The sequence below is a fragment of the Acomys minous genome (assembly GCF_964271855.1).
Source record: "Acomys minous genome assembly, chromosome: 8".
NCBI lineage: Eukaryota > Metazoa > Chordata > Mammalia > Rodentia > Muridae > Acomys > Acomys minous.
Genome location: NC_140489.1, coordinates 7,835,202 through 7,858,595, shown reverse-complemented (window position 1 = coordinate 7,858,595; position 23,394 = coordinate 7,835,202). Strand labels below are relative to the sequence as shown.

The 23,394-nt window shown below is 58.5% G+C and overlaps 1 protein-coding gene across 4 annotated transcripts in view; it reads left to right on the top strand.

Annotated features, from left to right (window-relative positions):
* KIF26A (kinesin family member 26A) overlaps window positions 1-23,166 on the top strand; it is a 38,182-nt gene extending 15,016 nt beyond the window's left edge. For 2 of the 4 annotated variants that reach the window (XM_084791952.1, XM_084791954.1), the window contains exons 4-16: window positions 5,027-5,217; window positions 10,362-10,551; window positions 14,588-14,800; window positions 15,322-15,415; window positions 15,695-15,957; window positions 16,070-16,253; window positions 16,415-16,577; window positions 16,716-16,878; window positions 17,363-20,246; window positions 20,941-21,146; window positions 21,288-21,308; window positions 21,595-21,745; window positions 21,880-23,166. In XM_084791952.1, the coding sequence (XP_084648078.1) occupies window positions 5,027-5,217; window positions 10,362-10,551; window positions 14,588-14,800; window positions 15,322-15,415; window positions 15,695-15,957; window positions 16,070-16,253; window positions 16,415-16,577; window positions 16,716-16,878; window positions 17,363-20,246; window positions 20,941-21,146; window positions 21,288-21,308; window positions 21,595-21,745; window positions 21,880-22,061 (4,905 nt within the window). In that variant the 3' untranslated portion in view covers window positions 22,062-23,166. The remainder of the gene's footprint in view (window positions 1-5,026; window positions 5,218-10,361; window positions 10,552-14,587; window positions 14,801-15,321; window positions 15,416-15,694; window positions 15,958-16,069; window positions 16,254-16,414; window positions 16,578-16,715; window positions 16,879-17,362; window positions 20,247-20,940; window positions 21,147-21,287; window positions 21,309-21,594; window positions 21,746-21,879) is intronic. The other 2 variants (XM_084791953.1, XM_084791955.1) reach the window with 1 other exon arrangement.
* Window positions 23,167-23,394: the final 228 nt, after the last annotated feature.

The following is a 23,394-nucleotide window of genomic DNA, read 5'->3' as shown; positions in this document are numbered from 1 at the left end:
TCCCAAAGGCAGCCTCAGGTGATGTGCTCAGACCTCAGGCACTGGTCCAAAGGGGTCCTGGTGGCCCCACGGATTGGCCGGCCGTGGCTTTAGGTCTGAGCAGACATTGAGGAAGGCTTATGCTGGCCGTGTTGGGCTTTCGTATGGTGCTGGAGTGTGTAGGTGAACTGTTAGCTACTTTATTGGGGTTCCTTACTTCTACCTCCCTTCCAGCCCCCTAACACTAGGTAGGAGAGAAAAAAGGTTAGAAGGGAAGGAGACGTAGACCTCTTTAGATTTAGCTCCTTGGGGCAAGTCCAGTCTTCATAATGTGTCCAGCAGTCCAGCTAAGCAGCAAACCAGCAACAGCAGATGATGCAGCGGCAGGATGAGGATGAACCAGCAGCAGTATGGGGAGCAGCAGCCTCCCTCCTCCTCCCCCTCCTCTTCCTCTCAGTGCCCTGGTGTTTATACCCTCTCAGAGTCCTCAGAATTAAACTCTCTGCAGCTGGCAAGGATCAGACCCCTCTCCAAGCTCTCACAAGGCAATCGTAGCTAACAGCTGTGGACAAACTAAAAGCGGCTCCATATCCTACACTTGGGATAAAAAAAAAAGCATATTTATATAATATAACAGGTTATTTTGTTGTTTTTTTGGTGGTGGTGGTGGTGGTGGTGGGTTTTTGCTTGTTTGTTTGTTTTGTTTTGCTTTTGAGACAGGGATTTTCTGTGTAGCCTCACCTGCCCTAGACTTTAGACCAGGTGGGCCTTGAACTCATGGGAATCCACCTGCCTCTGCCCCCGCTTAGTGCTAGGATTAAAGGCGTGCACAACCACGCCCGGCTTTAAGTGAGTTTTCAAAGAAACCAAAACTTCCACTACAAGAGGGTCACTGGCTTTTAGTTAGGCAAGCCTGAGCGTGGCCTGTATGCCATAAAATGTGGGCATTTAAGGCTCTCGCTCCTCATTTCACGTGCACATTGATTGTGTTCGGGGAAAGGTGGGAATGGATTTATAATTAGAGGACATTCCTGGCAATCAATAGAGAGATTATTAGAACCATAAATAGAACTTTAGGCTGCAGATGAGGCAATACCCCCTGAAGCAGGCCGTCGATCTCTGATGATCAAGTACCGCCTGGGCGCTCGGGTATTAATCACATCTGGAAAGATGCGCTGTGAAGCTGTCACAAATGGCCAGCGGCCTGATAGGGCCACTTAGGTGGATCGGTTCCCACAGGTGGGCCAGATGGCCTGGCCCCCATTGTCCTGGGATGAGGAATGGAGGGCCAGGTCTGGGCCCCATGGGCACTTTCATCTTGGCTGAGGTCGGCAAAGGAGGCTGAAAAATGTGGTTGCCTGTGGCTGGAGAATTGGTCCTTAGAGGGACCTGTGTTTCCATGGACCCTCTGGAGCCACAGACAGGGAACATTCTAGGTGCTGTGGCTGGGAGCTGCCGTGGTTTCTCTGTCTGGGTGTTACCTTGTGTGCTTGTGGCACAGTTGCCCTCATGGCCTAGCGTTCCACTGGAGCGACAAGCTATTAGCCTACACGGCTTTAACCCAAGCCACAGCCATGTCTCATCTGGGTTTTGAGGGAGCATCTCACTTGGAGGAGACTGCCATGACAGGATGTCCTTAGGGCAAAGATCAGGTGACAGACACCTGCCCCATGGATGGGTGACAGCCTGGAGTAGCCAGCCAGGCACCTTCCAGCCAGGTGGAAGATGCCCTCCAAAACCCCGTCCTACCAGGGAGCCCTTTGTGGACCTGGCTCTTCTTAACGCTTCGTAGGAGAGGGGCTCTTTCCTCATCATTTTGCAAGTGGGGCGTCCATCCATTGCTCTCGGGCTCCCGGGGGAATCATCCGTACTGATCTTTCTAGAACAGTGGTTCTCAACCTGTGGGTCGTGACCCCTCTGATGGGTCAAAGAACGCTCTCACAGGGGTCTCCTGAGACCATTGCATGTCAGGTATTTGCATTACGATCCATAACAGTAGCAGAATTACAATTGTGAAGTAGCAACAAAAATAATGTTACACTTGGGGGGGAGCCGGGATCACCACCACATGAGGAACCATATTAAAGAGTCAGAGCCTTAAGGTTGAGAACCACTGGTCTAGTCTGCCAGGTAGAGACCCTGTTGGTGTATCAGACGAGGAGTGCTTGCACATGTCGTCTCCGTGGTGCCAGCCTTGTGGCAATAACACAATGCCCCTGTGGAGATCAAGAGACCCGTTCTCGTAGCAGAAGCTGCAGGGCAGGATTTGGCCTCCTGATCCTGGAGCTAGTATGAGATGGCACAGTTGACATCAGAGAGGCCTCAAAGAGCCAGGGCTCCCCACTGCGCAAGTGCTGGGGGTGCCTGCTTGCTTTGCCATCATCACCACCACCAGCTGTGCGGGGAGCCCGTTGCCTGCCACTCATCGAGGCCTTAGGTGGAGATTGGAGGTAGAAGAGCTCCTCCGGGCGATAGCCCGCCTCTCCACTGACTCTTCCTAACTTGTCGCTGACACCCCTGTTTAGGCCTCATTTTACCCACCCATGTGGTGGGGGTTGGGGAGATAGCCTCCTCTCCCACGTGAAGCCCCAGTGACACTGTTTCTGTGATGTGGGTGGGGACAATGGCCTGAAGGTATTGAGTGATGAGGCCGGAGTGGGGTATGGGGGGTGGAGAGCAGGCAAGCAGGTCTCACTGAGGAGCTAACATTCTCTGAATGGCTCTGCCCCCTCAGGTACATATACTCGCCTTGCCTCCAATACGGCCCTGAGCCTCCAGGCTGCCTCTCAGCCCCCTCACGGGAGCACCACAGGGGAGGGAGTCCTAGAGGTCACTGCCCCATCCAATGCCTGAACCTCATAGATGCAGAGGTCAGGCCTAGAGGCCTGCTGAGGTGGGCTGGTGTGTTTCCGGTGTTTTGTAGAGGTCCGCTGGCGCTGGGTGGCTCTGCGGAGATAGGTTCTGTGTGGTCTCGGCTCTGTGTGGGGTGGAAGACCAGGCCGCGAGCTCATGGAGTCAGGACTCCGCCAGCTGTCCCTCGGCCAGTGCTGGCCTCACGCTGTCCTCTCTCCACGCTTTTCCTTTCGTTGCTGCTGTGTGCCTCCATCACACTTTCTGTTTGGCCACCCACCTGTCGTCTCCTTCCCATGTCTTGGTCCCCTCCCTCTGCCCACACCACCGCTGCTCTGCACTCGCTTTGGGATGGCTTCTTTTGGCATGCCCGGGCTCTGCTTCTGGCAGGAATTGGCAGTAGCTGTCCCGATGGACAGAGCCGTGTCATGGCAGCTGGTGGGACGGTGGGACCAAGTCACGAGCGGGACTCCTGAGACAGGTCAGTGTGGGGAGGACCAGCGGCGCAGGTGGGTTGGCTGGCTAAAGGCCCTGGTGCCTCTGGAGATGCCCCTGGGTGGCTGGGCCTATGGGAGTTGGGTAGAAGGACACGTCGGGTACGGGGCAGCAGCTCTGGCCCCCTGTGACTCCTCTTGCTTCAGTGTCTGGCAGTCAGGCCCGGTGTTATGGGACCCTGGGCCTGGACCCGTGGCCTGGACAACCCTTCTCCCCCCGCCCCCCCCAATCCTGACCTGCGGTTCCTGACCTTGGACTCTGGCTGCTGTGTTTAGTTGGTGCTCAGCCAAATGAGGCTGTGCCAAAGGACTCAGACCACAGCTGTCAGCCTCACAGCTTAAACATTAATTCTGCCCTAGGCCACTCTGCCTGGCTGGGCGGTACAAGTCTTTCATAGGAACACACGCTAAGTGACACTAAAGGGACGCACATTTGAGTGAGGGAGTGGCTTGGAGAAGAAGGGGACTGGCCAGGCTGGGTTTTGAGGCATGTCTAGGAGTGTTGTCCTGTACACCCACACACTTACAGGCACATGGCTGGTGAGGTGTCTGCTGCATTGTCTGATAAGCAGGTTTGCCCTTTCTGGCTATGAGCCTTTCCTTACTGTAGGCCCGGAGTAACGGATGCTGCTGGGGACCAGGAGGGTGCTTGGCTGACACTGGGCAAAGCTCGGGCTGGGCTCGGGACTTCTGTAGGCAGAGAACCTGTTCCATCTCCCAAGTGGAGGTTGGAAGCTGGGGCCGGTCAGAGGCTGAGTCAGGTGAGGCCTTCCCTGTGAGGAGAGTACCTGGCTTGCATTAGCACGGTCTCTGGGTACAAGGTGGCGTGTTCTACAGAGGTACCCACACCTGGTCTCAGGCCATTCTTTGAGAGGCCCTAGGAATACAGAGCTCACCCAGGGTCACTAGACCAGGCCTATGCGCTCTGAGCCTCGGGGCCCAGCCTTCTGCCAGCTGGGACACAGACCATGTTGGTTGGGTTGCTGACCTCCCCACTCAGGCTGACTGCCTGGGACTTTCCAGGGAGACCAGCAGCCTGTCCTACTCTGCTAAGGCTTGAGTCCCCGTCCCGTCCCTCCCCCCATCCCCCCGCCAACCCCCCCTCCAGCGCCCGAGGGGCAGGTAAACATCATGTGGAGGCTGTCCTGGGAGCATTTAATTATATCTGTGCTCCATGCTGAGGCCTTCCCTCTCCTGAATTTATTTTAGCTAATTAGTTGAAAATGCCAGAGTTGTATTTCAGACAGTGGAGTGTCATACGTTATCACATGGGGGACAATTAGCACTCATGCCAAATATTTATTGTGGTGTCTTGTATAATTGTACCTCTGGGCGCTCCCGGATGGTCTGGGGACGGGCCCAGAGGGGCAGAGGTCTGCCTGCCTGCCTGACCTCTGTGGTCGCTACAGGACTTGAGTCCCTGTTTGGGCCTTCTCTTCCATGACTGGTGGCTGAGGCCAACCTGTCACATGCCCTGAGCTGGGACGTGGGTCCTTTCGGATTGCCTCGGAGGTCTTTTTGTTAGGGTCTTAGCTGTGACTTTCCAGTCACAAAGGCAGGATTTTGCGCGCGCGCGTGCATGTGTGTGTATGTATGTGTGTTGAGGGGAGGGTTGAGGGGGTAGGTTAGGATACTCATCCCTGGGGCGGTGGATGCCCCTCTGTCACCTGCCTGTTCCTCACATGGGTTTCTCCTTCATCCAGGCTGAGGCGGCTGTGGCTGCTGTGGCTGTGGCCGACACTGTCCGAGACTGCGCCCCAACAGCGGGAGCAGATCGCATGCCTAAGGCATGGGGCCGAGGAGCAGCGTGCACGTCAGCCCTGGTTACCCCAGCCCCAGGCACCTCATCAGGGGGCTCCACAGGCCCCTCTGCGGCAGCCTCTTTCTTTATAAGGTATGTCCTCTGGCACAAGCTGCAGTATGCTCCTGGGGAATGGAGGCCCTGGGTTCTTGGTCCCTGGTGGCCTGTGGCCTATTACTGGGAGAACTGTGGTTCTGTCTGTCAAAGAGTGGGGCCTGTGAGAACCCTGTCTGGCCTCCCAGGGCACTTTTCAAGGGTACCTGCCTAGGGCCTAGGTGCGTAGAAGGGACAGGCTGTGGTTTGACCCTCCCTCTGCAGGATGTCTGGCTTGAGGATATGAGACAGTGCAGCTATGGTGGTCTGGCGGGAGGTGGAGGCAGGCCATCCCCCACTCCCCAGCCCCCTGAGTTTGGCCAGTGAATGGGGGTGGGGGGCGGGGACGAGTAGCGGTTCCCTGTCCCGAGGCCTTTGGTTCTGCTGGAGTCCTACCCTCGTCCAGCAGCCTGAGGGACGGGGATTACAGGATGTAATCGTCGTAATGAGAGGTAATTGGCAGCCAGCTGGGGGTCACTGTCCCATTAACAGCCCACATGGGCGCTGAGAAGCTTGTCTGCATCGTGCTGGGCAGTGTGCAGAGGATGTCTTATCAGCCCTGGTCCGGAGGGACTGCAGAGCCTGATGGGGGGCGTGACGGGGCATGCGATTAGGGCATTGTCAGCGCTGACTGATGAATGCTGCTGTGTGCTACTGTACCCCTCCGTGGTAAAGATGTGGCCTCAGCCGCCACCCCAATTAGGTGTGCAGAACCTGTCCAGGGCTTTCCAGATGGGGACAGGCAGGAGTCCTTTGCAGCCTGCCTGGGAGCCTGCGTATGCCAACAGCAGCCAGGGCGGTGTCTAGGGGGCTGGGCACGTCCCTACCCTGCTCAGTCCTGATCTCAAGGGCCTTTTCCTTGAGGATTTGATGCCTGTGGGGTAGTGACACCCCTCGCATGGTGCTTGGTAGGAGGTTTCGAAATGCTCCGATCTCTTGGGAAGCATTTTTGACATGGTTGTTGGTCCTGAGTCTGGGTACCACCCAGCACCCTGATCCTGAGGTCCCCAGTGCCTGAGGAGAGTCGGCAGTGAGTGTGTGGTGTGTGTGTACCCCTCCCACTGGCTCCCCAGCTACCCTTCCCCGGCTGCAGGCAGCAGGTGCTGGCTGCCTTTTGTCTTATCCCAGGCTGTGGAGGCTCTCCTCCCTGAGCAACGCCCTGACCTTGGAAAGTTACCATAGAAACAAAGAAACAAGTGGTCTTGGGTGGGGGCTGGAGGCGTGTGTGTGTGTGTGTGTGTGTGTGTGTGTGTGTGTGTGTGTGTGTGTGTGTGTGTGTGTGTAGCGCGACTGGCTGCCATTACTTCCAGCCTGTGAGTCACTCTGAATGTGACTGAGTGTGTCAGGCTTCTTGACCTGTGATGTGTGTCCTGCTGAGGGTCAGGTTGATGGTAGGTGTTTTTGCACGGCTGAGCTTGCTGATGGGAGGCTCACCCCAATGAGCTTTGAAACTATGCAAGCACTGCCTGGCATTGTGGGTAAAAAGGGAGGAGCTTGCCCAGAGTGCTCCAGGAGGCGGTGGAGCTTTGGCCCCACCCCACAGCCCTTGGCTCACCTGGGAGGTTAGAGTGGTCCTGCCCACTCTGCCCTTGGGAGATTCCCACAGTGTGGGGGGACGTGATGAGTCTCTGAGGGTGGCCTTGCATGGAGGCCAGATCAGAGAGTGCCCTCGTGGGCTCTGGGGGTGGGCTTCAAGAGCTGAGGAGGAGTGGTGGCAGGTGCATCTGTGCTGTGCACACAGGGTCGGGTGGGCTCAGCAGTTCATGGTGTCAAATCTTACAGGCCCATGGTGAATCCGGGCCCTGCCACTTTCCTAAGTGTTTTCCTTCCTCCACCGTTTCTGTGTGCCGTGTCTAGTGAAGGTACACTGTGGCCCCAAGGGGTACCCGAGAGCCCAGGGGGTGGAGTAACATCCCGGATATACGTCCCCAGTCAGAAATTTGAGGCCACGCTCCGTGGGGGCTGCCCTGACCTTGGTACCCATGTTCTGAGCCCTCGTCTGCTAGGCAGCTTCCCCTCTCTGCCATGCTCCCGTCAGCACTGCCCACCTGCCTAGCTGTCCGGCTGCCCTTGGTAAACATGGCTTATCCGTGGTACCCTGAGTCTAGATTCCTTGGGAGCATCTGCGCTGGAGGCAGGTATGGGGCAGGGGAGCACGACGCTTCTTCCCGGCCTCCCTGAAGCCCCAGATGTCTTCCTGGACCGATGTTTGGGCCTAGCTAGAGGGTGTGGGAGGGCTTGCAGAAAGAACATTCTCTTGCTATTTCTGTTCTCCCGGTAAGGCCCTCAGGTGACAGTGGCACAGCAGGCCCTGGGAGGCTATAGGTGACAACCCCCTCCTGTCAGGTTTGACCCACCAGGGAACTCCCAGTGAGTGACGTAGGCCCTCACGAGGCAGATCCTGCTGTAGCAAAGGAGGCTTGGTGTGTGGTCTTGCCATGCAAAGGGGAAGCTTTGAGTTGGCGGAGGCTCATCTCTCCCAGGGAACAGGCTGCCTGCCTTTCAGGTGTCCAGAGATCTCAGTGTTAAGCCCAACTGCCTCTAAAGAACCTTCCTTTTTGAAGGAGGTGAGTTTTCTTTATGGGAAGGTGGGAATGTGTTTCTCTCCGTTCTTAAGCTTCAGTGACCAGGGAGGTGATGGGTCTGAGGCTGCTCTTCAGGCTGGCTTCCACAAGCTGGACGGCGTCACTCACGCCCTCAGCTCAGGTGTGTGCTAGGCTTCCTGTGAGCTTGGGCATGGCTTAGCTAATGTCTCAGCTGAAGTCTCAGGGAGGGGGCTCTACAGAGCAGGAGGCTCAGGGCTGGAGTCGGCGTTGGGGCATCAGGGCAGGATTCCTGGAGGTGGTGTCCCCCACGGGTGAGAGAGCGCTCTTGGGAAGCTCCTGCCTCTTTAAGTTTTCCCATGGGGCAGACTGCCCAGATTTGCCCACTTCTCCCTGGATGTCCCACTGCCCCAGGAATGCCACTTCCTAACAGTGTGGTGGCCTTGGTGGCCCTAGGCATGGTACCCTATCTTTTCTTAGCCTCGGTGAGACCCATGTTTCCTGTGTCCGTGCTGCTTAGAACCCAGGTTTGTATTTTTACCAAGCTGAGGTCCTTAGAGGAAGCCCTGTCCTCTGGGACTCCCTAGAGCCCCTAAAAGCCTGGAAGTTTTGGGATATTGATGGAAGTTCGTCTCCTTTTCACCAGAGAGACGGTACCTGTCCCGGGGCACGGGTCAGACCTGCTGTGGGTCGTACTTTGTGAGGGCCTGGGCCTGGGCCTGGGCCTGGGCCTGCTCTAACAGCTGCTGCCGCCCTTCCCTCTGCTGCTATAAGTCAGATCAGACCCTGGAGCCAGCCAGGAAGGTAGCTGGGTCAGCTGGTGCCTGTGCTGTGGCCTCTGGCCTCCGAGAGGGCTACCAAGGGCAGGGCTGTGTGTAGTCCCAGTGGGCCCACCTGGCAGAGCCAGCTGCTTCAGAGACGCGCGCCTTGGCCTCTGCTGTCTGCTCACCAGCGTAGGCACCTTGAGGGGGTCTGACCACACCCTCCAGACAGGGCGCATACTGGGCAGCCCCCATGTACTGCCCTTTCCCCAAACCCTAGGAGCAGATTTTCTCTGTACCCCACTGTGGAGGGCAAGAAAGCTACTCTGGGAAGCCTCCTTGTCCTGACCAGGCATACCCGGGCCCCTTTCTGTCAGCTGGAGTAGCGTAGCTCTTAAATTAGGCCCCAGCCCTGGGCAGTGCCAGGAAAGGGGGTCGTGGCTGCCCTGCCCTTAGCGTACCTGGAGACTACAGTGCTTTCTGCGGCAGAACTGGGGCACGGGGCGTTCCTCAGGAGGCCACTGAGGTGGGATCTGGAGTGGGGGGGCATGAAGAACCCCTTAGCTGATACCGGAGCGGGGCGGCTCTGTCTGCTGTGGCCCTTCCCAGCCACTGCCCATGCCCTCTGACCCCCTCAGAGTACAGTTTGGGTGGTAGCTCAGGGTCCCTCCTTGCCCCCCCAGCCTCTCACTTTGCAATGTACACAGTCTGGTAGGTGACAGCGTTGGTCTCTGCTGCCCATGCTTTGCTCCGTGTTTCTTCTCTGAAGGGGCTGAGAAGCTGGCAATCACTTCCTTGCCAGGCTCATTTGAGCTTTGTAAACACACAGGCTCAGGCAGGCACCAGGCAACTGCTGAGGGCACAGTGTGAGGTTTGAGTGCACCCCGAGATGCAGGTGCCACCACTGCCACAGAACCAGGGTTTTTGGGGGCCCAGGGTCTTGCTGGGCAAGAGACAGCCACTCGCTACTTTGCCCCGTCTGCTGCACACGGGTGCCGCTGCGGCTCTGTTAAGTACTCTGCCATACATCGTAGATTACTTTTATTTTCTGTGATGACACCTCGCTAGGAGGAAGCTGTCCCTGGGGCCTCTTAAAAGACAACTCCTATTAAAGATGAGAGGAGTCACCAGAGTACCAGCTACATGGTGGGAGGTGCCAAGGAGGGCCCCAGGCTCTGAGCTCCTGTGTGCTAGAGGGAAAAAAAAAGGGACTTGGGAGGCCTATGTGGAGGAGAAGGAGCTGGGCCATTTGGGGTGTTGGGGAGAGGTGGAACTGGTTAGATAGCTCCCAATCCTGGTCACCTGCTCCCACCCAGGTCTCCTCCTTTGGAAAGTGGTGACAGGCATAGGGAGAGTGGCTCAGCCGATGTCTCCATGGCGTCCCTGTACTGGGGGGTGTCTTAGGGCTGTGTAGCTCTCATGGTACACAGGCGAGTAGGAGCCTGAGAATTGGCTAGAGGGCCTTTTAGGGAAGGTGTGTTGGGGGGGCAGTGGGGCCAACTGTTGCAGGGGTCTGGGGGCTGCAGGAAAGGACCTGACCTTTGAGATGGGCCAGGGAAGAGGACTGTGACTTCATCCTTCAAGGCTCAGCGCGCACGGAGCGGGGTGCAGTCCTGTGACTATGTGGACTGTCTTGTCTCTTGTCCTTGCTGCGGCCCCAGCCTGGGGCCCCACTCAGAAAAACGAAGTTCAGGTCATGCGGCTGTTAAGACTGTCTCTTCTGAGTAACTCCCCTTGTGGTCGGTGGAGTCTGAGGCAGTCTGAGATGGACGTAGACATGGTGACTGAGCGACATGGGGAGCTGTCGGTATACTCTGAGCACCTTCCCTCTCCTCCCCAGGGCTGCCCAGAAGCTCAGCCTGGCCTCCAAGCGCAAGAAGCATCATCCACCACCTGCGCCCACCACGCGTGGCACATCCACCTACCCCACGGACTTCAGTGGTACTCTGCAGCTGTGGCCACCCCCAGTGCCCCCCTGCCTGCTCAGGGCTGCCTCCAAGGCCAAGGAAAACCCCAGCAGTTTCGGAAAGGTACTTCCCACCTGAGGTCAGGTGGCCTAGGAGTCAGGAGGTTAGGGCTGATAAGATGTAGGAGATGGAGGGCCCCCCCTTTTTTCTCCAAGGTCACATTAGGATATCTGGCAGAGATAAATATGGGGAGTCTGGGGATCTAGGGCTATGGGACAGGAAGAAGCTTGTCCTGACATCCCAGGGGGCCTGTTCCAGGGCAGCCATGTGGTGGGGCTCCGGGCCTAGGGGTGGGAGCTGATCTGGAGGGCCTCACTCTTGCTTCTTCCCCGCTGAATGCTGCCTTGGGTTGGGCTGGGCGAGGAGAAGGGGTGGGGCACCTCAGCTTTCCTGGGTCAGGGTGTGCAGCCAGCCCAGCCAGATGGGTTTCAGATGGGTAAACTGAGGTCTGGAAAGGGTGAGAACCGTGTGTGGTGATGGGACAAGCTGGTTGGCTCCAGTGTGCCCCAAGGTTCTGATTTGGTTCCTATGGTTGGTTCCTCACTGAGGGAGAAGTCCCTGTACCCCAGGCTTAGTGGATTACTCCTGTGTTAGGTTTATGCAGATGCTTGGGTGAGTTGGGCCCTATTCCCCGAGGGTAGAGAGCCAGACTCCTACAACCGTTGTGGGGCGCAGGGTCCTGAACTCTGGCCCATGTTTTTCCTTGAACCTCTGCCTGCTCCAAGGGTAAATGTCCCCTCCTAGCCGTTCTGGGAGTTATGGAGTTGGGCTTCCTCAGTCTTGCCCAGCACAGCCATCCCCTGGCTTGGCATGATCCCTGGGTGCTTGTGTCCTGCACACATGGCTAGTGGGAGTAAACTCTTAAATAGGTACCAGAGAGGAAGCTGTGTGTTGGTAGGCCTTCCTTCCCAAAGGGAGGCCTCCTCCTGTGGCGGAACCCCAGAGGAGGGAAGAGCACTCCAGACCGGGCTGTCCAGACAGGCAGCCGCAGGCGAGTGGGAGAGCCTGGGCCCCTCAGGCCCAGCTGACTTCACTGTACACCCTTTTAGCTCTGCAGGCAGCTTGCATTGCCCTCTGCTTCCTCTCAGAATGCTAATTGGTGGCTGGAAGCCAGGCCTCCTGGCTCCTCCCTTCCCCTGGGATGGGGCCACACCCCAGGGTTTCCTCAAGGCAGTCTGGTGGAGGTGGCCTCTGGTGGGGTGGAGCATGAGAAAGAGACTAGCCTGGAGCTGAGTGCAGACAGTTGGCGTGGGAGCCACAAGCTTGTTCAATGTGGCAGTTGTGTCCTGGCCAGGCCCAGGAGTGTAGTAGAGTTGGCTCAGAAAGCCTCTCAGTCCTGGACCCCACCCCTAGCTGTGTGGATCTGAACCAGTGACCGACCTTCCGTTCCTGGCCCCAGACCACTGTATTGTGGTGGTGGGTTTAGTTGGCAGCTCAGCTGCCTGAGGCTTGCTGGGGCCCTTCCATGAAGGGTGAAGGTCTGAGTATATACCTCGTTCAGCCCTGGGTGGGTGGAGTGTGAGCGGGCCAAAGGCAGCCTGCCTCCTTTTAGGATGGTTACAGTTCTTGGTGTCAGGTAGTGGCACCTACCTCTGTGCCCCACTCTGTTGGCACGAGGGGCGTTCCTGACCCCCACTACTTGTGCCTGCTAGTCCTTGGCTGCCCCCACCTTTCACCCTGGCAATGTTTAATAGATGAGGCTTCAGCGCTGTCTAGTGAGAGAGGGACCGGGGGCGGGGGGCATTGGATCCAGGCCTGCCTGACTTGAACACCTATTCTCCTCCCTACCCACCGTGCTCTAGGGCAGACAGGTGGTTCCTGCTGACCAGGCTGTCACCATTTTTTTTGGTGTGTGGGTGGGTATAGGGCTGTGCTGAGGCCTGAGGAAGAAGGCTGGGCTTAGGCCTATCTGTCCACCTGGTTTCTCTTCCTCAGGGTCTGTGGCATGTGCAGGGCCTGTGTCTGCCTTAGGGCTGGTGGGATAAGGCGCTGCAGACCCTCAGAATGGTGGCTGTTCTTTGCTGTCACTGTATTTTGTGGGCTGGTGGCTCTTTGCTGCCTGAGGGAGGACCTCAACCTTCTTTGTGCTGACTCCGGAGCATCAGGGTTTTCCCCAGAGACCCCGTGTCCTGGCCACCAGCTTGTTAACCAGCCCCTATCTCCCACCCCTCTGGACCCCTCCCTGGCTCCAGGTGTTGTTAGCACTAGCGTCAAGTCATCAGAAGTGCCTCCTGAAAGGCGTTTAATATAGCCACAGAAAAGAAGTTAGATTACACCCAGTGTCTGACATTAATGTGCGACTTAAGACAATTCATCAAACGGTGGCATTAAAAAGACATCTCTAGTGTTGGGTGCTGAGCGGCGCCCCTCCCCCTCCCCAGACTGGTCCACCTCTGGGGAGCTGAGCTGGAAGCCCTGCTTTTATGTAAAATGTGCTTCCCCTCCCCCCAGCCAAGCGGCTTTGTGATATCTGCACATTTGGAGGGTGAGGATGCTCTGTCTCCTGAGAGACCCTGTCATTTCCCTGAGGTAATGACAGGTTCTTTGCAGCAGACAATGGCCGGGGGCAGTGGGGGGCAGGCTGGTCGAGGTGCCCGGCTCAATCCCCTCCCTGCCTGGGGACTCAGGAGACATCAGAGCCAAATCGCAGCTTTCTCCAGGCCTCTCCTCCCCACCAGGCAGCCTCTCACATCTCCAGAACCCATTTGGCTCCTGAAGTGGTGAGGAGTTCACGCTGGGGGAAAAAAAATTGCCAAAAATTACCCGGAAGTGCACATTTTCCCCTGCACTGCAGCAGCGTTTGGAAATGAAATCGTTTTGTTCGCGTCACTGGGGAATAAAAGAATCGATTCTTGCCTGATGGAGCCCAGGTTCCGAGTCATGCAATAGCCAAGTATTTCTCTGCTCCCCTCTCTCCCCAGAGGGTGGGACACCGCGCTCCACGGGAGGCTCTGCATATCAATATGCCCCTTGTCCACTGGGAGTGAGCCTGTGGTGCCTGGGCAGGCTGCCCCCCTAAACCAATTTTGCAGCATTATGTATCTGTCACTTACAATTAAATCCTTGAAAAATATTGGTTCTGAAATGAGTCTCTGGTAATTTGATTTACACCAATGTGGGAGAAGTCAGAGATTTCTGTTGAAGATTGAAAGGTGTGGCCTCCAAGCAAAGGGGAGCCCTAACTCGGGGTTCCTGCCTCACACCTGCCCCAGCCTCCCTCCCCTGCATGGCTGTACCTGTGGGCAGTATGCATTCTCCACACAGGTTTTGGGGTGCTGCAGGGCAGTTTTCTTGGGCATCCTCAGGTGCTCCCCTGCGTTTTCACCGAGGGCTCCAGGCTTGGTATGGGCACAGGACACGTTGGAATCTCCTTTGTGTTTCTGCCATGGCCCAGGCTGGCTAGTCGATAGCAGAGCTCCAGAAGATCGGGTCCTCCCTTGTCCATTCCTTTCTCCCATAGCCCTCTCACTCTCAGTTTCCCCAGACTGGGGCTTGAGTTCAGGATTCCCTCTTTGCAGGTTGGAGTCTCATTCCTCCACTTTTTGCCCATCTTAGTTTCTCCGTGAGCTTTTGAGAGCCTGGCCTCCTCAGGTGGCTCAGGGCAGAGGCAGCAAGCCTGGAGCTCTCTGTAAGGCCTCCCAGCCCTCGGGGGGCGGGGGGCCCTTCACCCTTCTGTGGGCTTGTTCCTCTGTTCGTCCCACAGGTATGCCTGCTAGCTTCCTGTCGTCCATGGAGGACTTTGGCCTGAAGCTGGTGTTGGGGGCAAAGAGGATGAGGGGCCCTGGAAGGAGAAATGCTTAGGGACCTAGGGGGTCCTCACTCCTGTCTCTGCTAACTGTCCTCTACTTCCCTGCCTCGCCTGTCTCCTGCCTGGCTGACTGGCCATGCACCCCACCAGCCTCACCCCACCCTGGGCTTCGTTCTCTCTCTACCCCGCTGACCTCATGTGGGATCTGCTCAGGCAGCATTCCTGTGGGATCCTGTACCCATGCTGAGACCTGGCCTGCTGTCCTGACTCGTGTGTGCTTCCCCTGCCCTGTAATTAGTGGCCAGCTGGGTGGAGGGCGGAGCTCAGACGCCTGCTTCTGCCAACCCCCAGGTAAAGGTTATGCTGCGCATCTGGCCAGCCCAGGGAGTCCAGCGCTCCGCCGAGTCCACAGCCTTCCTGAAAGTGGACCCTCGGAAGAAGCAGGTGACTCTCTATGACCCTGCCGCCGGGCCTCCAGGCTGTGCGGGCCTCCGGCACACCCCCACAGCACCAGTCCCCAAGATGTTTGCTTTTGACGCCATCTTCCCCCAGGACTCGGAGCAGGTACAGTGGAGTGGAACTCTTGGGTGCCTGTGACAGCATCTAGTCTGATCTGCTTTTACAGAGTGGGGGCCTAGCTGCCTGTTGGGCCTTCCAGGCCTGCCTCCCTAGCAACCCTAGCCTAAGACATTTCCCTAGCCTCTGCCTGGTTCTGCAGGCCAAGTATTAGGGAAACTAGAGACACCCCGCGGGCCCTCCTTTACACTCCCACCCCAGCCCATGCCCACCTAGTTCATGACTTCCTTGTGCTGTGTTGAGGGCAGCAACTTTCAGGACTGGGTGGGGTGTTTGGGCATATGAGCCTCGCTAGCTCATCCTACGTGTAACCGTACGGATCTCTGACTTGCCTGCCCTGTACTTCTCGAATGAATGAGGGAAGGCCCTGTGTTCCGTCTGTTAGTTCAGCTTCCCTGTGGACTGTCTGCCTGCATGTGACCAGGGCAGATGGGCCTTAGGTTTACAGATGTAGCAGGAGGCACTGGCCACGGCCATCTGCCTGACCCCCGCATTGGGTCCCTCCCCAGGCTGAGGTCTGCTCGGGGACTGTGGCTGACGTGCTTCAGGCTGTGGTTGGGGGAGCTGATGGCTGCATTTTTTCCTTTGGCCACATGAGCCTTGGTAAGTGTTCTGTCGCCCCTGTGCACCCCGTCTAACTGTCCCCCTCCTTGGTTGCTGCTGTTACTGATTGAAGAAGGAGGTGGTTCTCCATGTTGGCGTGGGAGTAGGGATCTCACAGCGAAGCTGAGGCAGGCAGAGGCCTCAGAGTGGCTGGAGGATGTGTCAAGGTCTTCTCGGGTGGCCCTGAGGACTCACTGGGCAGGTTCCTACGCCTGGCAGAAGTCTTAAGGGCGGGCTGTGGAGAGTCAGCAGTGGTTCTCACGTGCCCCTGTCTCCCAGGCAAGTCGTACACCATGATCGGGAAGGACAGCTCCCCCCAGAGCCTGGGCATCGTGCCCTGTGCTATCTCCTGGCTCTTCAGGCTCGTTGACGAGTGCAAGGAAAGGATGGGCACACGCTTCTCCATCCGTGTGTCTGCTGTGGAAGTGTGCGGCCACGACCAGAGTCTGCGGGATCTGCTTGCTGAGGTGGCTTCAGGCAGCCTTCAGGACACCCAGTCTCCGGGCGTGTACCTGCGGGAGGACCCTGTGTGTGGGGCGCAGGTGCGCCGACACTCGCTTCTAGCCTCTCTGGGGCTGTGGAGGAGGGGAGAGGGAGCACTCTGCTTGGCCTCAAGCCACTAAAGACACGTGGCATCCACTTTTCCTCTCACAGCTCCAGAACCAGAGTGAGCTGCGGGCACCCACGGCAGAGAAGGCAGCCTTCTACCTGGACGCGGCTCTGGCAGCCCGCAGCACTAGCCGCGCTGGCTGTGGGGAGGACGCCCGGCGGAGCTCCCATATGCTCTTCACACTGCACGTGTACCAGTATCGTGTGGAGAAGTGTGGCCAAGGAGGAAGTAGGTGCACGGGGGAGGTGGGGTGTGCGTGTCCATGGGGTTGCCATGCCCTCCCCCCGGGGGGGGGCGTTCCTTGTGGGCCTCTCTGCTTGCCTTGGGTGGGCTGTGGAACAGTGTCTGGTTGCCCAGGCCCCAGCATTTGCTTGCATATATGTTTTCAGTGTCTGGAGGCCGTAGCCGTCTGCACCTCATCGACCTGGGCAGCTGTGAGGCGGCACTTGGTAGAGGTGGGGAGGCCTCAGGAGGACCCCCATGTCTGTCTCTGTCGGCTCTGGGCAGTGTCATCCTGGCCCTAGTCAATGGGGCCAAGCATGTGCCCTACAGGTGAGTATGGGAGCATGGACAGGCACCAGCAGGGTGACCTCTAGGGACCTGGCTATTTTGATGTCTGGCATTTCTGGGAGCCTCAGTGCAGGGCCAGCAGCGGTCAACACCTCACCTGAGCACCTTCTTGGCTTGTAGGGACCACAAACTCACCATGTTGCTGCGGGAGTCCCTGGCTACGACCAACTGTCGCACCACCATGATTGCTCACATCTCAGACTCGCCCGCCCACCACGCGGAGACACTCAGCACTGTGCAGCTGGCTGCTCGCATCCACCGCCTGCGCAGGAAGAAGGGCAAGGTAAGCCCCGCCCATCTCCTGCTGTCTCCCAGGGGCACCTAGGCCCCCAACTCTGATGTCAGGGAAAGCAGGCAGTAGGTGGGTCTCTTAGGCCTCCAGTCCCTGGTGAACTGAGCAGGGATGGACCTGCTTACAATAGGGTTTATGGTATGAGAGGAATGAAGAGCACCCCATGGGAGACTTCTCAGGCCGTCCAGGTATGCTGAGGTTACAGCCCTAGGTCTGGATGCTGTACTTGGTGTAGCATGACCTTTCCCGCCTGAGCTCCTCCCTCCCCACCGTGTGACATGCTCTGTGCTGATCACTCCCTCAAGGCTCCCCAGAAGCTCCCTTATGTTCTGTGCCCTGTAGCGGGCCATTCTCAGGCCTTGCCCGGCTACTATCATCTCACAGAGACCACACCCCTATGCTGCTGGGAGGGCGACCAGGGCTGTGTGCAGACCGGGGTGGGTCTACTCACAAGGGTCTGTTGTGCTGCCCCCAGTATGCATCCAGCTCCTCAGGAGGGGAGAGCTCCTGCGAGGAGGGCCGGGTCCGCCGCCCCCCGCACCTTCGGCCCTTCCACCCACGCACCATGGTGCTGGACCCCGACCGCTCAGCTCCCGGCCTCTCTGGCGACCATGACTACTCATCCAGCAGCGAGCAGTCCTGTGACACTGTCATCTACGTGGGTCCCGGTGGGGCACCGCTGTCAGACCGCGAGCTCACGGATAATGAGGGCCCGCCCGACTTTGTGCCCATCATCCCCGCGCTGAGCCGACGTAGGCCCTCCGAGGGGCCCCGGGACGCTGACCACTTCCGCTGCAGTACGTTTGCGGAGCTGCAGGAGAGGCTTGAGTGCATAGATGGCAGCGAGGGATTCCCTGACCCCCAGGGTGGCTCTGATGGGGCCAGTCCTGCCGCCCGGGGAGGCAGGAAACCTTCGCTATCTGAGGCCACATCCCCAAGGAAGGCCGTGGGCCCCCAAGTGGTCACCAGCTCCCCACGAGGCAGCCCTGGGCAGGATACTCACCGGAGCAGCTCAGAGCCCTCTAAGACTTGTGATCAGAGAGTAGACGGTACCCGGCCTGAGCCAGCTGCCCCAGACAAGAGCACGGGAGGTGGAGGCAGGAGGCTGTTGCCCAGTCCAGCCCCTCCGCCACCTCGGCAGCCAGAAGCTCGAGGTGTCCCCATAGAACCTGGGGGAGATGGCCCTGACGGTGTGATGCGGACACCCCCTGTGGGCATGAGTGGGCAGGTGGCTTTGTCCCCGCCGCTCTCAGATGCAGCTTACCCTTGCCCGTCTGCTCGTGGCCGCCACCTGGAGAGGGGCCTGCTGACCACCACAGTGACCCTGCAGCAGCCAGTGGAACTGAATGGCGAGGATGAGCTGGTGTTCACAGTGGTCGAGGAACTGCCTCTGGGGGGACTGGCAGGGGCCACGCGGCCCTCCAGTCTGGCCAGCTTGGGCAGTGACTGTTCCCTGCAGGCCCTGGCCTCGGGGTCAAGGCCAGTCAGCATCATCAGCAGTATCAATGATGAGTTTGATGCCTATACCTCGCAGGTGTCTGAGGGCCCAGGAGACCCTGGGGAGCTTCCGGTGGGAACAGCGTGGGCCGGAGGCAGTCCAGCCTCATCCATTGGCTCCTGGCTGAGTGACGTCAGTGTCTGCTTGGCTGAAAGCCGTGGTCCCACGCCACAGCCTCCCTTCGGCCCTGACTCTGCAGCAGGGCCGGGTCCACCAGAGTTTCCTGCCCCAAGCAGCTCCCTAGAGGACAGCAAGGTCAGGTCCTCAGAGAGTGCAAGACCCGACAATCCTGCCTCAGTCCGGAGTCCGCATCCTGGGGAGGCGGTCACAACAACTCCGACCCGACCTGGCAGAGAGCCTTGGGCCGGGTCACCACCGAATGAGGCAACCTCAGCCCTCGCCATCCACTCCAGCCTCCCCCGGAAAACCAGGACTACCTCCACAGCCAGCCGTGCTCGCCCCAGCCGGGCTCCATACAGCCCCGGAGGCCTGTGTGAGGACCCTTGGCTACTTCGGGCAGAGGACTGTGACACACACCAGACAGTCGCCATGGCCAGGGCCCCAAGCCCAAGCTCAGGGTCCCCGCTGCCTTGTGCCCAGAGAGTGGTGGATGGATGTGAGGTGGCAACCAGAGTGTCTCGGAGGCCAGAGGTCGTGGCTCGGATCCCACCTTTGCGGAGGGGAGCCACCACGCTGGGAGTGACCACACCTGCCGCGTCCTGTGGGGACACATCAGCAGAGGCGTTGGTCCACTCAGGAAGCCTAAAGACCACCTCCAGCAGTAAGAAGAACGTATCTCCCAAGGTGGCCTTCTTTCCAAGGCCTAGTGGGGCAGGCCCCCCGGCCCCGCCTGTGCGCAAGTCTAGCCTGGAGCAGAGCACGGCCCTTGCCCCTACCCAGGTCCTGGGGGTGACCCGGGCAGGGACTACTTCTGCCTTCCGAGGGGAGGAGGAAGCCAGGCCCAGTGGTCGGACTGATTACCCTGTTCCCAAGGCCACATCCAGCCTGAAAGCCCGAGCTGGCAAGATGGAGGTAGCACAGCGTCCCGCTGGCCACATGTCCCTGGAGCGGTACGAGGGTCTGACACATGGCAACAGCAAGGTCAGAGAAGTTTCAGGACGGCCGCCGAGGGCTGTGCCCAGGTTGGGCGTCCCACCCACCAGCCCCCCACTTGGACCAGCTCCTGCCTGTAGGAGCAGCCCAGCTAAAGGTGTTGGAGCAACCAAGCCTCCAGCTGGTGGGGCTAAGGGCCGTAATCTGGGGGCCAGTACATCTCGGGCTCTGGCTGCTCCAGTGAAGCCTCTGGCCCCTGTGGCAGGCAAGACGATTAGCGGCCCTGTGCCAGGACCCCGAACGGCTCCAAGGGCTGTGCCCGCCGGCATTGGGGCCAAGGCAGGCCGGGGCACCATCATGGGCACCAAGCAGGCGTTCCGGGCTGCCCATAGCCGTGTCCATGAATTGGCAGCCAGTGGATCTCCCGGTAGAGGTGGCCTCTCCTGGGGCTCGACTGACTCTGACAGTGGCAATGACAGTGGTGTGAACCTGGCTGAGGAGCGGCAGCCCGTGAGCCCCGCACTGCCCTCCCCCTACAGCAAAGTGACTGCACCGAGGAGGCCCCAGCGCTATAGCAGTGGCCATGGCAGTGACAACAGCAGTGTGCTGAGCGGGGAGCTCCCCCCTGCCATGGGCCGTACGGCACTCTTCTACCACAGCGGTGGCAGCAGTGGCTACGAGAGCATGATCCGAGACAGCGAGGCCACTGGCAGTGCCTCCTCAGCCCCTGACTCCATGAGTGAGAGCGGAACTGCCTCCCCGGGCGCCCGCTCCCGCAGCCTCAAGTCCCCAAAGAAGAGGGCCACAGGTGGGCAGCAGAGCTAGTCCCTCTGTGGGCACAGCACAGACCTTGACCGTGCCCCAGGCTGCCCCAGGCTGCCCCAGGCTCTAGTTGCGTCCTGTGCTCCTGGCAGCTGGGTCTTACCAGCTCCGTGGGGTGCTCCTTTCTTGGTTCTTGGGGGTGGGCATGGCCTTTCCACCCTGCTGCCTCACCTCGTGTCGGCGAGTGCCAGGTGTGCAAAGCCCTTGGTAGCTTATAGGCCGTGGGGCCACACAGTCCCTCATGGGGTATAAACTTAGACCCCAGCACTGGGAAAGACCTTCAGATTGTAAGTGCACGTGGCGTCAGCCCACACTTTACTAAACCTGCAGCTTTCTTCCGTGCGCAGGGGCATGGCCCTCTACTTTATAAGCAGTCCCAGTGTGTTCCCTTCCCTCACTCCACCCCAGCGGCTGCTTCTTAACCCTGCATTAAAATGATGCAAAGATTTGGGGTCAAGCTAGGCCCTGGGCCCTGAGCCGGGCTCTCCCTGCTTGGTGTTCTAGAACCTGCCAGCACCGCTCTGGGCCCCTCCCTGGCAACCAGAGGGGAAGGGAGGGTGTGAGTTAGAGCCATGAGTGCTCCTGCTGAGGGAGCAGTTGGCATGGCTGTGCAGGCGATGTGAGTGACTAGAGCCTGGGGTATCCCTGGCTCTGCTCACCAGCCCCTGGCTCTGTTTCAGGTCTACAGCGGCGGAGGCTGATCCCGGCCCCACTACCTGATGCTGCTGCCTTAGGCCGCAAGCCCAGCCTTCCTGGGCAGTGGGTGGACTTGCCCCCGCCCCTGGCTGGCTCTCTAAAGGAGCCCTTCGAGATTAAGGTCTACGAGATAGATGATGTGGAGCGCCTGCAGCGGCACCGCCTGCCTCTGAGGGAGGAAGAAGCCAAGGTCAGTCAGGAAGGCTGCAGAGGCTGGGAACGGCCCCCCTACCCCCGGGGTGCCAGGGAGGGCTGTCTGATGACTCTCTGGGCCCCTGGAGATGTGGCCAGGAAGCCCCTGACCTCACTTTTTTTCCCCCCCTGTCCACAGCCCTCCCAGGATTTGGAGAAGGTAGGCAGCAGCCTGGAACATTCTTAAGTCCTGGTGCCCTTTGCGAGGGGTGGGTGACTGACTGGAGGGACTCTTGAGGCTACCACTATCTCCATAGAACTGGACCCAGGGTCCAGGAACTCCTGGTGTGGACCCCCTGCAGACTCTACCCTCTTTACCTTGGGAGTTGGCCATGTGTCTGTATGGGCCCTGAACGGGGAGGGAGGCCACAGCCAAGGTGCTGAGGCCCTAGGGAGAGTCCCTCCCGTTCATATCAGAACCCACTTACCATGTCCCTTGTCAACAGGGCCCAGTGTGCATCAGCTCCAAGCTGCGGCTAGCAGAGCGCAGGCAGCAGCGGCTGCAGGAAGTGCAAGCTAGACGAGACCACCTCTGTGAGGAGCTGGCCGAGACCCAGGGCCGGCTGATGGTAGAGCCCGGGCGCTGGCTGGAGCAGTGTGAGTGCCCCCTCGGGTGCTCTCAGGTGGCAGGAGGGGAGGTTCCGCTGGGCTGACACTTCCTTGGGGAATTTGAGGAGGGAATCTGGCTGCTGTCCTGGCCTCTGCCTTGACCCTGTCTCTCCTCTCTCCAGTCGAGGTGGACCCAGAGCTGGAGCCGGAATCAGCTGAGTATCTGGCAGCCCTGGAACAAGCCACAACTGCCCTGGAGCAGTGCGTTAACCTGTGCAAGGCCCATGTCATGATGGTCACCTGCTTTGATATTGGTGTTGCTGCCACCACTGCTGTACCTGGGCCACAAGAGGTGGACGTTTGAGGCGGAGCACAGGGCGTAGGCAAGGATGTGCAGGGCAGCGGGTGCAAGGATGTGGGATGGAGCGAGGATGTGGAGGGGGTTGGCGGGTTGAAGACACAGGGTCTGTGCCGGACTGGGGGATCTCAGAGAGGAGACGGAGGGTGGGGGAAGGGAGGGCCAGCCAGTGGACAGAGAGAGCACGGAGATGGAAAGACTGTCGCCACCCAGACAGCCACGCAAGTGCCTTTAAATTTGACTAGGCCTTTTCTCCTTTTCTAATTTGGTGCTATGGACTCAAGACAGGACTCAGACACCAGCAGACAGAGTCTCAGCCTGGGTGGCTGTGGCCACTCTGGCCAGGCTAAAGCCAGTTTGTTTCTGATTTTGCCTTCCTTACAACTAAGCAGTTTTGTGTAGCAGGGCCAGGCCTGTTCTGGGCCAGCTTTCTTTTAGATTGGGTTAGTTTTCCTTTGCAGCAGCTTTCTCTGGACAGGCCTGCCACACCGCAGCAGTGGTGTCCTCTGCGGGTGGACAGCTAGCCTAGCCTCCGGTCCCTTCCTTTCCTTGAGGGCCCCACTCTGTTCTGAGGACACCAGAAGCCACAAACAAGGGCTGGGCCATGAGCACACAATGCTTTCTTTCACGGCAGGAATTCTTACCAAAACCACAAGCAAAAAAAAGGACAAAAACAAAAACAAAAAACAAAACAATGAAACAAACCACTGCCAACAAAGACGGGTTGTGAGTTTTTGTAAAAGTTCTGTTAGCTTCATATTTTTGTATCATTTTTCCTATAAACGTAGAATTTGCAGTGGGATTTGAAGACAAATGATCTAAGTTTTTATGGTTTTCTACAGGTATTCCTAGGTCGGGGGCTCTTGGCAGCTGTGGGGGGCAGGCTTTTTCTGGGGGACACTGGGGGCAGTGGGGGGGGGTGGCGGTCTGTGGGAGGCTGTTCTTTTCGAATGCAGATGAAGGGTGAGCCTGCCAGCCTGTGATGTGGCCCGCACGCAGGTTCGTGCTTTCTGACCGCTGTGTATTTTATAGGCGTCCATACCTTTGTACAAATGTGTAGATAACATCTTGCGACGGTTTTTATTTGTGAATAAAAGATGTGTTGATTGTTCACGTGGCTCTGAGTTCACTGGGAGCCCCACCCCCCATGTGCTCACAGTTTACAGTGCAGGGGGCTGAGAAGGCTGCGGGGTGCTAGGGGACCATCACAAGACCTGAGGATTTCAGAGAACCTTGCTCTTTGCCTCCTGTTCCTGTACAAGCACCCATGAAGTTGAAGAGGTGGCTGGTGGCAGCCTGGAGTTCAAAATCACACTTCTTCTTTAACCCCCTAAGACCC